This window comes from Lepisosteus platostomus, chromosome 11, assembly GCF_059453375.1.
Source record: "Lepisosteus platostomus isolate fLepPlt1 chromosome 11, fLepPlt1.hap1, whole genome shotgun sequence".
Classification (NCBI taxonomy): domain Eukaryota; kingdom Metazoa; phylum Chordata; class Actinopteri; order Semionotiformes; family Lepisosteidae; genus Lepisosteus; species Lepisosteus platostomus.
Window position 1 is genome coordinate 36,610,211 of NC_142621.1, and position 13,701 is coordinate 36,623,911.

The 13,701-nt window shown below is 40.0% G+C and overlaps 1 protein-coding gene across 1 annotated transcript; it reads right to left on the minus strand.

Moving 5' to 3' along the window:
• Positions 1 to 397: 397 nt before the first annotated feature.
• On the minus strand, positions 398 to 11,594 carry LOC148652556 (5-hydroxytryptamine receptor 3A-like). The gene is made up of 10 exons (XM_088597622.1): positions 11,591 to 11,594; positions 9,559 to 9,573; positions 9,288 to 9,427; positions 8,637 to 8,681; positions 6,945 to 7,054; positions 5,292 to 5,461; positions 4,677 to 4,837; positions 4,341 to 4,551; positions 3,315 to 3,491; positions 398 to 2,031 (listed from the first exon to the last, which is right to left on the minus strand). The coding sequence occupies exons 1-10, from the start codon at positions 11,592 to 11,594 to the stop codon at positions 1,769 to 1,771; spliced, it is 1,296 nt and encodes a 431-aa protein (XP_088453748.1). The 3' UTR covers positions 398 to 1,768.
• Positions 11,595 to 13,701: the final 2,107 nt, after the last annotated feature.

Here is a 13,701-nt window from a genome sequence, read left to right on the forward strand (position 1 = left end):
CACTCTCCATTCATCGGACTAGCCAGACGGATTATGGAGACTATCCCGGCAGCCTGAAAAATTGTGCCTCCCCCAGAGGGCTGTTGGCTCATTTTTTTACAGCCTCAGCCTACATTCTGGGTTCTCTATGGCATAGTTTTCATGGTGGACTTTGGCGTGGTGGCAACATTGAACTCAGGGACACGAAAGGAAACAAACATAAACACTGGGACATAAAAGGACATTCAATAACAAATGAAAAGGGGTGTAAGAAAACACTTTTATAGGAGTGTTAACCCTGGTGTCCTGGTTAAATTCCTCTCTGGACCTCTTTAAAAGTTCCCTCTTAATTCAATAAATCTAGCACATTCTGTCTTCACTCCTTGACCCACTGTTCAGTGGGGCTGCTGTCAGGAAAGCTATGAAGACAAGGAACAACTGAATTTTGAAAGGATAGAAACAACTAATGAATTCTACTCAAATTGCACAACCTGTAAGACACATGTTTCCAGGCTTGGGTCATCTCTGAGTGAGGGCATATCACACTTTCTTTTTATTATTTAATAATGTATGCATTTGCATTTGTCACCTTCATTCAATAGGACTACAAAGGTTATAATAAATGTCTTACATGCAGTCTAATGACAAAGGCTCAATTATCAAATTCTAGAAAAGTACACAGTCCCACATGTAATTCTGTTAGAGGATCAAGCAAATTTTATATAGTCCAATATACATAGGAATCAGAAAAAGCACAACATCCAAAGCACAAAATCCAATAATATGAAGCAAAAAGGGAGAGTTGTATGGAATTAATTAATTAAGATTCAATGTGTGTCTTTCAGGAGGTGATTATATTGGCAATCACAACGGTTTTAACAACCAGAATAGAAACAATGGAAGAATATGTGGGCTGGCAAATAAACATTAACAATAAATCATTTCACCTTGCAGGACAGAAATCCTGTGATAGACTGGCTTCCCATCTCGGGAGTATCCTGCCTTGCACCCACTGCTTTCTGGGATAGGCTGTCTCATGACTCTTTGTCAGATAAAACAGAAAATTGATAGATGGCTTGTTTTTGATACCAATGATCATTAATACCCTAATAATAAATCTAGTATTTTGGCAGCAGAGCACAAGTTGAACAGAATGGAGACAAGAGGCAGAAGGCAGTAAACATGAAAAAGAACAGAAACCTTTTGTGACGGAGACTGTCTGAAAGGTGTTAAGTTACACAGGGACTGCTGCTGGATGCAGATTTCAGAGACTGAATGAGCTGTAAAAACAGTAGTGCACCTGTTCGATGTCATTGTACTATTGTGTGTGATTATTTTCATGTGTATTGTAAGTATTGATAATATAATGGATGTGTATGCAGGTGTGTTTTGTGTATTTAGGGGTATTAGATAAGATCACTTTATTAGCCATATAGAATTTCTTGTATTAGGAATTTGTCTTTTTGCATACCCCAGCTTGCTCTCCATGAGACACACAGAAAGGGAGAGAAGCTTGGGGTCAGAGAGCAGGGTTAGCCATTGGGTTAGGCACCCCTGGAGTAGCTGGGGTTAAGGGCCTTGCTCAGGAGCCCAACAGAGTAGGATTCCTCCGCCGGCCGCGGGATATGAACCGGCAACCTTCCAACCACAGGTGCAGATCCTTAGCCACAGAGCCAAAACACAGCCCCAGATTTGTGTCACAGGATACAAACAAAAGACAAACATATACAAGAAGGTTTTTAGTGCAGTAAAGGAAAAACTAACAAAATGTCTTGTCCTTTTAGAGACTCTAAGCTGCCCATGTTAGAAACATAAATACAAGAAACACTACTACAGAGGCGAGATAGCAACAGAAGAAGACTTTGTGTATCTTTTCAGCCAGTTTGGTCCAGTAGCCAGGCTCTGTATCTTCTGAGGTGGAGGAAAGCAGGCTGTTATGAAGGATCTGCAGCTCCAGCAGGATACTCTCCAGTAAGTGTCTCTCTCTGGACTCCAAGTTCAGTGCTTTCATGCTGACATGCTCTGCAGTGGCCAGGAGCTCATCAGAAGAATCTGCTTAATGACAGACATCAGCACAGCGTGTCACTCCAGATCACCTTTGAAACTGCACGTAGCTGTCGGTTTACACAAGTTCACTTGAAGCATATCTTGGGCATGCAGTTCGGGGCTTGTTAGTTTAAATGTGGGCTGTGCCATAAGAGAGCTGTGATCAGAAGTTCCAGTGCAGCTGCACAAAAACTAACAAAGAGCTGCTGGGTTTGAGTGGGTTTAGAGTGACTCGGGGCTTCCATGGGCACAGTAATGACCCCTGTGGCTGGGTGGCTAGACAAGTTGAGTGACAAGAGATATCAGACATTTTAGTACTAATGTGGTCTTAATTAGTAAAGTTTGCATTTGTACATCGCTTTTCTTCCAGAATGATCCCAACATGTAGATATTGTACGCACATCATCCACCACTGCAATGCAACATCCACTACTACAGGGCAGATGAAGCAGGGAAGTGAGACATTAATTCACTGTTTGAATTAAGGAGAACATCTATTTTAGCCTGATTGTGCAAGACTTTAGTGGAACACATCAGCTATAAATTTAGTACCTGTAACCACCCCTTTTTTACAGTGATAGAAGAGCAAGTAGTCAAGACTTTAGTTTAACATATTACATCTCATTTCATAATATCACTTCTCCCCATACTTGGGTATTAGTTTAGACGTTCTTGTCAAGTAGGAAAAGTGCTGCCTACTGATCTTCCCACACCCTAGCAGCAGAAGCTTGGTTTAGCTGAGAGGAACTGACCAGCCCAGCCTTGCTCATCTTCTGAGAACTGACAAAATAAGGATATAGGGTAAAAATGCAGTTTTTAACCTTAGTTTTGCACAGCAAAGTCTTGGTAGTCACAGCCATGTCTTTATCACTGTTGTTCAAATATAATGGTTGTACTGATAATTGTACTTTCCAATTAATCCTTTCTGACATGCTTTAAGCTATCAGGTTTGACATGAAATAGGTCTCTTTACATGTGTAAATGGTAATATTTTTTCCCAATTAAACAATACATCCCTTTTAATGTAAATCATCATTGTTAGAAGTTATGAACCATGCTATTACTGTGTTAGCGCCCCCAGCTGGCCCCACTAACATCTCTTCCAGCAGCAACCTCAGTTGCTCCCAGGAGGTCTCCCATCCAGAGACTGGCCAGGCTCATGCCTGCTTAGCTTCAGTGGGTTGCCAGTTGTGAGATGCAAGGTGATATGACTGCTGGTAATTTCGATCCCTGTAAAGGCCACAGTATAGTAAAGCACAGAAATGGTCTCCTGCCTGCTGCACACTCACTGTGCTCTTGGTATCCCTCTGTCTCTGCCTTCCTGCTGGGCTCTGAGGAGAGCATTTCGCATCCCTTCAGCCCTCTCTCTGCAGGGGAGGCAGAGTCTTTCTCCATCAGGTATGTGATGAGAATGGTCTCCAGAAGACTCAGCAACATGAAGGCAAAGATGGCAATGCAGAAATTGGCTGAAGAGTAGACATGACAGGTTTCACTGTCACAAAGGATTCTGGGTTAAGGCAGAAGCACTCACTTCCTGGAGTTCAGCTGAGGAATCCTCAACTACTCTAATTATTCTCTTCAACCGGAAACAAAGTAACACTTCGATCCATAAAAATAAGCACTGCACATAGTGCAGGTGCACATAGGAAACAACTTTAGTTTTTGATAAAGTTCCAATTCAGTCAGCGCATGGTTCCCAGGACAAATGTTGTGTAATTCCTGTCAGACCATCATCTTGGTTCACCTAGAACCATGGGATTTTGTGATGTATCCATACATAACTTTGCCATCTCAGTACAGCATGCCAAATCTGGGGCTGATCACTATATTGCACTGCAATTTCCCTCACAGGATCAATACAGTATCTATCTGATAAGTGACAATCTATTGCAATAATAAATAAGGGCACCAAATCATAGGAGTGTCCTGAACTAGCCTGTAGGAAAATCCCAGACACAGCTTAGCATTCAGCATTAGTGTAAATTTTGGGGGCAAAAAACTCTCTATAATCAATGTAGACTTTCTTGCTTGGAAACCTAATAACATGTTAGGAGAGGTGGGTCTCAATAAACCCCACTAAAGCTTTTGTAATGTTTTTTTAAAAAGAAGGTATGAAATCAGAAATGAGATAAACATCATATTATGCAGATTAGGTAAAACTTGTCACTGGAAGCATTTCATTCCAGGATAAACGGCTTTAGATCTAAGAAAATGCTAAGATGACCATCTTTTTCTATATCTAGAACATCTACCTTTCTCTCTTTGCAGGAATGCGGCTCCTTACTCTGAAGTGGGAAAGGGAAACGTGAGCTCACCAATCAACGGCGGTTTGCTGGACGATGAAGGAAGGATCTCGTTTAGTATCAACAGCAGAACAGAGATCCCCAGGATGATCGTCACCTTGAAGCCCAGTTTCTCCCCTTTCGTTTCCGAGATGAAAAAGGAGAAGATGTCCAGCAACAGGAAAAAAAAAATCGGCAGCAGGAAATTGATGACATAAAGCTCGGGCCTCCTCTTCATCGATATCTGTATCACGATCAAGAAGGCAGCACACACACAGAGACTTAAAGACAAAAGAATTGTATTTTAAATCTTCCTCATTTGCTAATAGCCCTTGTCATATTTATTATTGTGATAGATTTTAGTCTTACTTCATAAATTATTTGATCCCATTTTCCCCTGTCCAGTCCAAATGATGAATTCAGGACACGCATGCCCAAAAACTCCCAGTCTCCCTGGCTGTGTAGCACCTGCTGGGAGAGGTCTGTGGCTCTTGAGGAATTAGAGAAGGGAATCAGTCGCACTGTATCCACTGCAGGAAGGAAGGTGCCATATGAGGAATTGTGCTGTGACCCTGTGCATCTTCATGATTACAAGCAAATAACATTGTAAGGTCAGATGCCTTCTAAAATCTCTTTGCTGTAGGGTAGAGATGGTCTCAAATACCAATGAGTAACTACAGATCCAAATTTCTTGTGTCACCCATTTTCCAAATGCCTTAACTATTAACATCCAGTGTGCCAAAAGCAGGATAGGATATAGATAGGTGACCCACAAAATATCTATGTATTTTCATTAACCTTTTTCATTATACAAAATTCAATAAAATCCCTAACCACGTTAAAATCAAGAAAAGGCTTTAGCCATATTGCAAATGCCCTATGTGAATCTCAGCAATGTTTTTAACTGGCCTACAGGCAAATCATAGTGTCCTGAACTGGCCTATAGGAAAATCACAGACACAGGTTAGCATTAGCAGCACTTACCTTGATGAATCATAGCTCCAAAAGTGAGGTTGCACGTCTGTGTGTCAAAGGGAAACTGGTACACGTTCATCCTGCAACTGGTAACCGCACGGACATCGTCTTCAACAAACACTGTACCGTCGTTCAAGATATACAAATATGGGCTCCGCTGAGACTTGTCCTCATCAGTGCTAAAAGGCATCATGAAACAGACTTACAGTATTCCTGTAGAGTTTGTCTCACTGCTTTGTATAGAGCTCAGCAGGCTACTTGCTATTAAAGCCATAATCAACTATCAACAGCCATCCCCAGACCTATCTGATACAGGTCCCATTCAGTTCTTTTGCAGCCAGGTGAGGTCTTCGTGCTAAGTAATTAAAAAATAGATCTGTACTTTTTGTAGGGCTTTTAGTGTATGTATAATACAAAAATTATGCTCAGCAATAATGATGTATGCTTCTGGCCAGGTGCTATTAATTTTATACGTTAAGATTATTATATTTAATATATGTTTGAATAATCCTATAACCTGTGAACTGCTTAAAATGTCTCAATATCTACTAATCAAATACATCGTCTTAATGCAGCCTGTTTTGAATAAAAACATTTTTTTTACAGTTTTGCAACCAGTTTTACAGTGGCATACATTCTCCAATATACTCCTATAATAACATTGGCAACTTTATTTTTAGTGCAGGTGGGTAGCTGCGTCAGCATGCGTAGGCTGCAAAGGAACAAGTAATGTTTTTTTCCATGATGAAAACAGAAGAAAAGAAACACATTGTGTCACACTTGAAGAAGGCTCCACAGCCGAAATGTTGTGTTTCCTTTCTTCTCTTTTCAGCATGGAATAAACCTATACTGTACTTGTTCCTTAATTTTTAGTGTCTTACTCCTATTCATTTTATGCTTAATCTGTCTTAAAGTTAGTAGAGGTAGAATCTGTTTTCAAAGTGTAATGTTTCTGTATCTGTGTGAATACATGAACAGTCAGCCATCTACTGTGAACACAAGGCCAATTCAATTACTTCTACTGGGACAGACTTCATTGTGAGTCTCATAAAACCAAATATTAGCAAACTGAACTGTGCTTAATAATGCCTTCTCTGAACTGCACTCACACTGTCCTGTGCTAATTTAACAGAACAACCCAATACCTCTGTAGTTTCTCTTTACTATTCTTTTCATTTATTTTTATATAATAAAAACAAACCTGGAAAACAGCCCAACAGGTCGGTCTGTAATATGTGATCTAATTGGACACGTGCTGTAATGCTATGTTAGTACTAAAGGTTTGTAGACAAACCGTTTTGAAGTTAAGATGTTACATTATATCTGCACACAGCTTTCTATACTCTAATGGCTGCAAATGTATTGAGAAAACAGGAATATGAGAATAATCTGATTATGTCTTTCTCTTTGAAAAACCAAAGCACCCAAGGACCAGAGATAATGTATAATATTGATTGCGAAAACAGCTAACTTTATGGTTAAATCTTGCAAAAATAATGGCCATGTCACTACAATCACTGAAAGCTACTTGAGATGTTCTGTCTCATCCTTTAGAAGGAGAGAAATGCCTGGCAATAGTTTTGGTTATGGAGCCATTGAAAATGGAAGTTTACATCAAAGCTCTACTATAAGATAAAAAGGTTAGAATCTAAGCATACTCACGCCTCAAATATAAACACATCAGGCTCCCACATCAGCTCTCTGGGAATTGAAATATTGGAAATGCCACAAAACTGGCTAGGATCCCAGGAAATAAATTCATTCTCCCAGCTCTGTAGATTGATAACATTTTAATTTAAAACTCAAAAGCACTTAACGGTAAACCATGATAAAATGTGTATATTCTGCTTTACAGATAACTTAGATATTTTGCATTATTCCTTAATTCTTTTACATTTTTTTCCTTCTTTATAAAGAAACAGTTTTATGGAGATCTTCAACTGAAATGTTATTATTTTGTTTGACATTGTTAATCCTGATACTTCTGTATTTCAAAGCACAATAAATAGTTTTTTTTTTGTTGTATACTGTAAACGAGGTGATTCAGCTGCTACATCACTTCATAAGCCTTTGTGATTTTCTGATTTTCTGAACATACCAATCAGCGTAAATCACAGATGCTTAATGAAGAGCTGAGGTTCTTTTCACCCAGACTAAGCGGTATTAATAACAAGGTTATTCTAATAGCACTGTAGACAATGCTAGTGCAAGCTTTGAGTAAATTGTTGGTGCTCATTATATATATATAATTACTGATTGTGTCTAAGACTTTGGAAAGCATCCAACTTGCGTGGTAATTTTTATTATATACTGCTTTAACAGTGTCCTGAAATGCAGTTTTCAATAATTAATAAACTTGCTCATCTGTACCAGTCAGACATGACTGTCTTGTCTGATACCTTACTGGTACCAGACATGTTACTATATTGACATATACATGGGATAAATGTATTAAAAACTGTCGCAGAAGGCAACATTTTGCTTGGAACACAGTAACATAATAAAAACCAAATGTGGAGATTCACAACTCAGACATTTTTAAGGTAAAGGCATAAAGCCTTAAATATCAATCAAAGAAAGCAACTAGTATCCAGGAATAACAAGTTGTATATCACCCTGCAACTCACAACTGGCAACCCACTGAAGCTAAGCAGGTGTGAGCCTGGTCAGTACCTGGATGGGAGACCTCCTGGGAAAAACTAAGGTTGCTGCTGGAAGAGGTGTTAGTGGGGCCAGCAGGGGGCGCTCACCCTGCAGTCCATGTGGGTCCTAATGCCCCAGTATAGTGACGGGGACACTATACTGTAAACAGGCGCTGTCCTTCGGATGAGACGTAAAACCGAGGTCCTGACTCTCTGTGGTCATTAAAAATCCCAGGGCGCTTCTCGAAAAGAGTAGGGGTGTAACCCCGGTGTCCTGGCCAAATTTCCAATTGGCCCTTACTAATCATGGCCTCCTAATAATCCCCCTCTATGAATTGGCTACATTACTCTGCTCTCCTCCCCACTGATAGCTGATGTGTGGTGAGCGTTCTGGCGCACTATGGCTGCCGTCGCATCATCCAGGTGGATGCTGCACATTGGTGGTGGTGGAGGGGAGTCCCCATTACCTGTAAAGCGCTTTGAGTGGAGTGTCCAGAAAAGCGCTATATAAGTGTAAGCAATTATTATTATTATTATTATTAGAGTTTAATTTGTCTTGTACTGACAAAAGAGTAAAGAAATACTGAGGATTAGAATGGTTGGATTTCTCAAAAGCATTTCAAAACAATTTCTTTTCGAAGCACTCAAACCTGTTACTGTGAAATCTGCATGCACAGAGTAAAAGAGTTACATGTGTAAACCTGAAACTCACTGTTAAGGTCCAGATGAAGGCAGTGAATATTTGGGATTTCTCAATCTGGAAAGGAGGAATATTTATGCAGAAAAAAATAAAAGCATAGCTTTTAATAACCATTCATTGAAAACATTAATTGTTCACAGGATGCATCATCTGACTCATATATCCAATCATTCTTACATTCTTTTATTCTCACCTATTAGGTTTCCACATGTTTGTTATTTTGGAATCGCCAATACCAGATATGTACAATCATTCTCTTTTCAGCATGGAAGAGAATCCTTATTTTAGTTTTATATGATACAATTGTTATATTTAGTAAAACATTGAATTAATGAATATTAAGTGGCATTCTGTTCAAAACTTTCTTAACAATTTGTGAGACTGGAAAACAACTGAAATGAAATGCCTTTCATTGTCTACTGCCAAGTCTGCCAATGTAATCATGCCCTGAAATTACAAAATGGTTCTGAATCAAGTCTGATCACAATTGGTCCTACAGAGCCAACGGTATAGAGTTAGATTTTTATTAACTGCATACATTTACTAAATTATACCATTGGTAAAAAGTAGGTATTTTAGAAATGCTCATGAAACCAACTGGACTTCAGTTTTCCAAGAAAAGGATTGCCCCCCCACACACAAATCCTCAGTTCAGACACTCACCACTGCTAAGATAGCATAGAGGAAGACCTCAATATAAACCTCTGTAGGGTCTCTCCAGTCCTTCACTGGACGGGTCAGAGTGAACAGATTGTTGTCCTTGGACAAATTCAGATACTGAATAACATCATTGTAGCTGCAGACTTTCTCTGAAGAAAGCTGACCTGGAATGGCAAAATGATTCCCCTTTTAGAAACCACCCCTGTCTTTATATACTGTACCACTGTTCTCTCTGGGTGAGAAGACTCACTTCACCCACCATGAGGTGTAGTACTCTCTGAGGTCACACCTGCCAGTCATTTGGACCCGGCAGCTAATTTCACAGCAGATAAGGTGCTGTAGAGAGGAATTACTCCAAAGATTAAATTCGATTGAGAAGTTGTTATTAGATATACCCACAATTCACCCCAGTTGTCTGAAATCTTCATCTTTCTAGACTTCTTTCCTACATATATGTGAGTCCCTTCTTTCCGTTCTCTTTGTGTTCGTCTTCTGTACCCCTCCTCCACCTGTGCAGCTGCCCCTTGCTCGCTCCTCACTCTCCAGGGGAGTCTCAGCCTCCCTAGTTGTGAGTTGATCCAAAATTACTGTTACTAAAACACTCAATAAATGGATTTTGCCAGCCCTAGTGAATGGTCATTGTGCTAGGACATCAGGTTTAACACCACATCTATTGCCACTGAAGCTCAGAGGTGCCAGGAAAGGTTAGCTCCCAATACAAACATACAGCAATCTGCTGTTGTGTTATATCAATCCATTGTTGTAAGAGAATTTAGGGAAATTAGAAGCGCTACTGTATAACCAATAAAATATCTGTTGCAAAAGACATCTGCTAACACACCCATTGTGTGGGCTTTGCTATTAATTTGGAACAGCAGTAGGTAAGTTTTGGCTGGCCTGACGTGCAAAGCCTACTCCACTGTTCCGGTCAGTGTTGTTAAGCAGATACAACAATACCTAGAGCATTGTCCCAGTCTGTCTCACCAGCACCAGAACCTCCAGCTGGTAGTAAAGGACAAGGCCGGGAAAGAAAACTGTTACTTGGATGAGGAATCGAAAATCCCCTCAGCTGGTAAAAACTTAATTTGCTCCTATGAGATATTTGAGTACAACATCAGTATTTATTACATTTGAATTGCAAAAATTCCATCTCAGGTTCATAGACTAGATGGGTATTCCATTTCTTGTTTCCATCTGCCTTCCATTTCCAGATTTTAGTATTGTAGTTAGAAGACAGAAACTAGTATAAATCTCCTCTGGTAAAGGAGATGATTGACACAGAATTGACAAACACCAGACTGTAATGAACTGCCTAAGTGTGTGTTATGACAGAATAACCCAAGCAGATGCTGCTGTAATTGTATGGAGTAGAAAAATGCTCCTGTGAATACAGACGTCATGCAAGATTGAAACAAGTTTTCTTGCTCAATGTTAGATCAAGTGAATGGATGATAAAATTAATACATTTAGTCTATTATCACTTCAACAAACTGGTACAAGTACTTTTAGCGTCCATCTTCAAATGAATAAAATCAACATGGGTTTTGTAATTATCACATTAAGTACATGACCTCTTTCTGGATGTCTGCAGCCCTGCTCAGGAAGGAAATACATTTAATTTGGTATAAGTTCAAAATGGTGCTTCAGTCCTATAAGCAGCTTCATGAGAATCAACCTTCTGCAATTTAAAGGCGCATGCAGAATATAAAAGTTTGCCTGCAAAACAAGTTAGAAACTAAAGTCGCAACTTCAGTTTTGGAAGCAGAAACATTTCAGTTAAGTGAAAAGTCCAGCTTTAGGCAGAGCTAAAATCACCTTTTAAAATACTGTCCTCTTGTCATCCACTCCAGGAGACACCACAGCACTTTTATCAAAAGTACACGTGAAGCTGCACTTAAAATGTGCTTGAAAGTAGCTGGCCAGCTACTTTTAAGCACATTTCACAAACTCAGTATGTTTACTTGTTTGCTTTTTGATGATTGTTGGGTTTTTTAATTAATTGGTTCCCCCCCCCAGAAAACCGGCTCTTTGGTTTCAAGCTTATGGTTTGAAACTGAAGGTTTCAGCCTCTTTATGGTTTCAGTTACTTTCGTCCTGGAAACATGCTGTCTACAGTATATCAGGCTTGCAACTGCAAAGGCAATGAAAAATCAATGCTACAGTAGCTGTGGCTCTTCCCAGACTTTCTTACAGAGCTTGTAACTAAAATTAACAACCTCTTTTTGGAGATAACCACATAAAGCCTGGCCTCATAAGTGTAGCATAATATTTAAAAAGAAAAAAGAAAACGTCCCAGTTCTACTTACCCATTAGGGTTAGTGAAAACAGAAGTAACATCCACATGTTCACAGTCATTTATCACCAGGACCAGAGCTTTGAAGAGCAGAGTACTGGGTTATGTGTGCAAGACGGTTCCTGCTGTTCACAAGTGCCTGTCTGTGCTGTAGAGCCTTCAACATATAGTGATTGGTGCCCCTCTCTGTAGCTAGGAAACTGGTCAGCTGCAAGGTGGAGTCTGTGTTGGGAAACTGATTGAAATACACCCATCACCCATACACTGTGTATTAGATCAAGGGAATATAAGAAAGCTAATGAACAAGAGCTGTTTATTCAAAGAAGACAGGGTTTTGGCTTCAACAACAAGGCTGAGTAGGTTGTTCCATACTCCCACAACGCTTTGTGTAAAAACGTGCCTCCTGTTCTCAGATGTAAATGTATTTCCATGCAGCTTTCTACTCGTTACCTCTACCCCATGTTTTCACTGCTGATACAGAAGGAGCTCACATGGCTGGGCTTTCAACGCCTTTAATGACTTTGAATATGATGTATCATGTTCCTTCATAGTACAAGCTGTCCCACAAAATGCTCATTTGTATAAACGGGTGGTCATTGTAATTTGTTCTCAATTAATTTATTTAGTAAGATACTGTATACCAGGGAATTATGGCTTAAACTAGGTGGGATCCCGTTGACACAGACATCTTAAATTGCCTTTTCTTCTGCCTGATGCTTCTTAATGCGTTTAGAGAAATAAATCTCATGTTCCTGGCATTTAGGATCAGGGAGATACCCACAGAGTTATAACTATATAGATCTCATAACTTCTCCCTCGTGAACTACAAATATTTAATTCTGAAACAAAGCCACAGGCAGATACATCAAACAATAAAGGAGGAAAACAAAAATAAATCATTTGTCAAGACAGGCATCATTTTCTTTGGACTAAGACCTTCCCTAAAAAAACAAAACATTTTAATCCAGTGGGATTAGGATATAAAACCTTGTTTGAAAACAAAAGCTTGCCTGGCTTAAGATTGTTTCTGGTTCTGCTGGGAATTCCTATTGTTCCTTAAAACTCTCGAAACACTATTTTTTCCAAGAATGCCAGTGTTCTCTTCAGTCCTTCTCTCCTGTGGATCTTCCTCCATCCATTTCCTAACTGCTTCTTCCAATTTGGGGTTTCGGGAAGAGCCTATCATGGCAAGCAACAGGCACAAGCCAGGCTACACCCTGGAAAAGACATCAGTCCATCGTAGGACACGCACAGACACTAACACAGACACACTCACACCAGGGCCAACTAACGTACCGAAGGTTTTTTGGACTGTGGGAGGAAACCCACACAAACATGGGGAGGCCATACAAACTCCACACAGGTAGAACCCCAGGTCTGAAATTGAATCCAGGGCTCCAGCGCTACGAGGCAGCAATTCTTCCCGCTGCGGGACCGTGCAGTCTCCCTTGTGCAATGTTTTTTTTTTGTTGCAATTAACCATAAAACTAAGAGCGAAAAAAAGAGATTAAGCATTCTTAATAGCTTGACCTGTGCACCCTTTCTGGCAGAATGCTGTAAAGTGTGGTTGTCCATTAAAGGAGATTATTGCCATTAGAAGGCTGACGTTGAATATCCTGTACATCCATTAGCCAGGGCTGGATGAGAAATAAGATGAAGAGTGCTTTAGGGTATACAGAAGCCTGGAAAAGGAGAAATCAACACTGATCTGGGAAGACGGGGGAACACTTTTGTGGTTTTGTGATCAAAGGGAATGGAGTTCCCCACCCCCCTCTGTACCCCCTCAATTCAAGACCTGGCTAAAATACAAGAAATAGTTTGGACATTTTCTTTAGAAGCAAAGTACAAAATATGCTGGATCTGCATGCATTAACCATCCTCAAAGTTTGCGATATACTGTATTCTGCTGAATTTACAAATTGAGAATGAGCTATTGAAGAGATACACAGGTACACAGCTGTGCATAAGACCCACAGGACTTCCAGGAATGGGAGGTTCTGAATGACCTTGAGGGCTCTGGAGAGCAGCAACACTCCTGTTTCACAGTATGAGACCTGCTACATTAAACTGATGTGGACTGTGAGCACATCCGTTAATGTGGTTACAAAAAAACATCAAAACTAA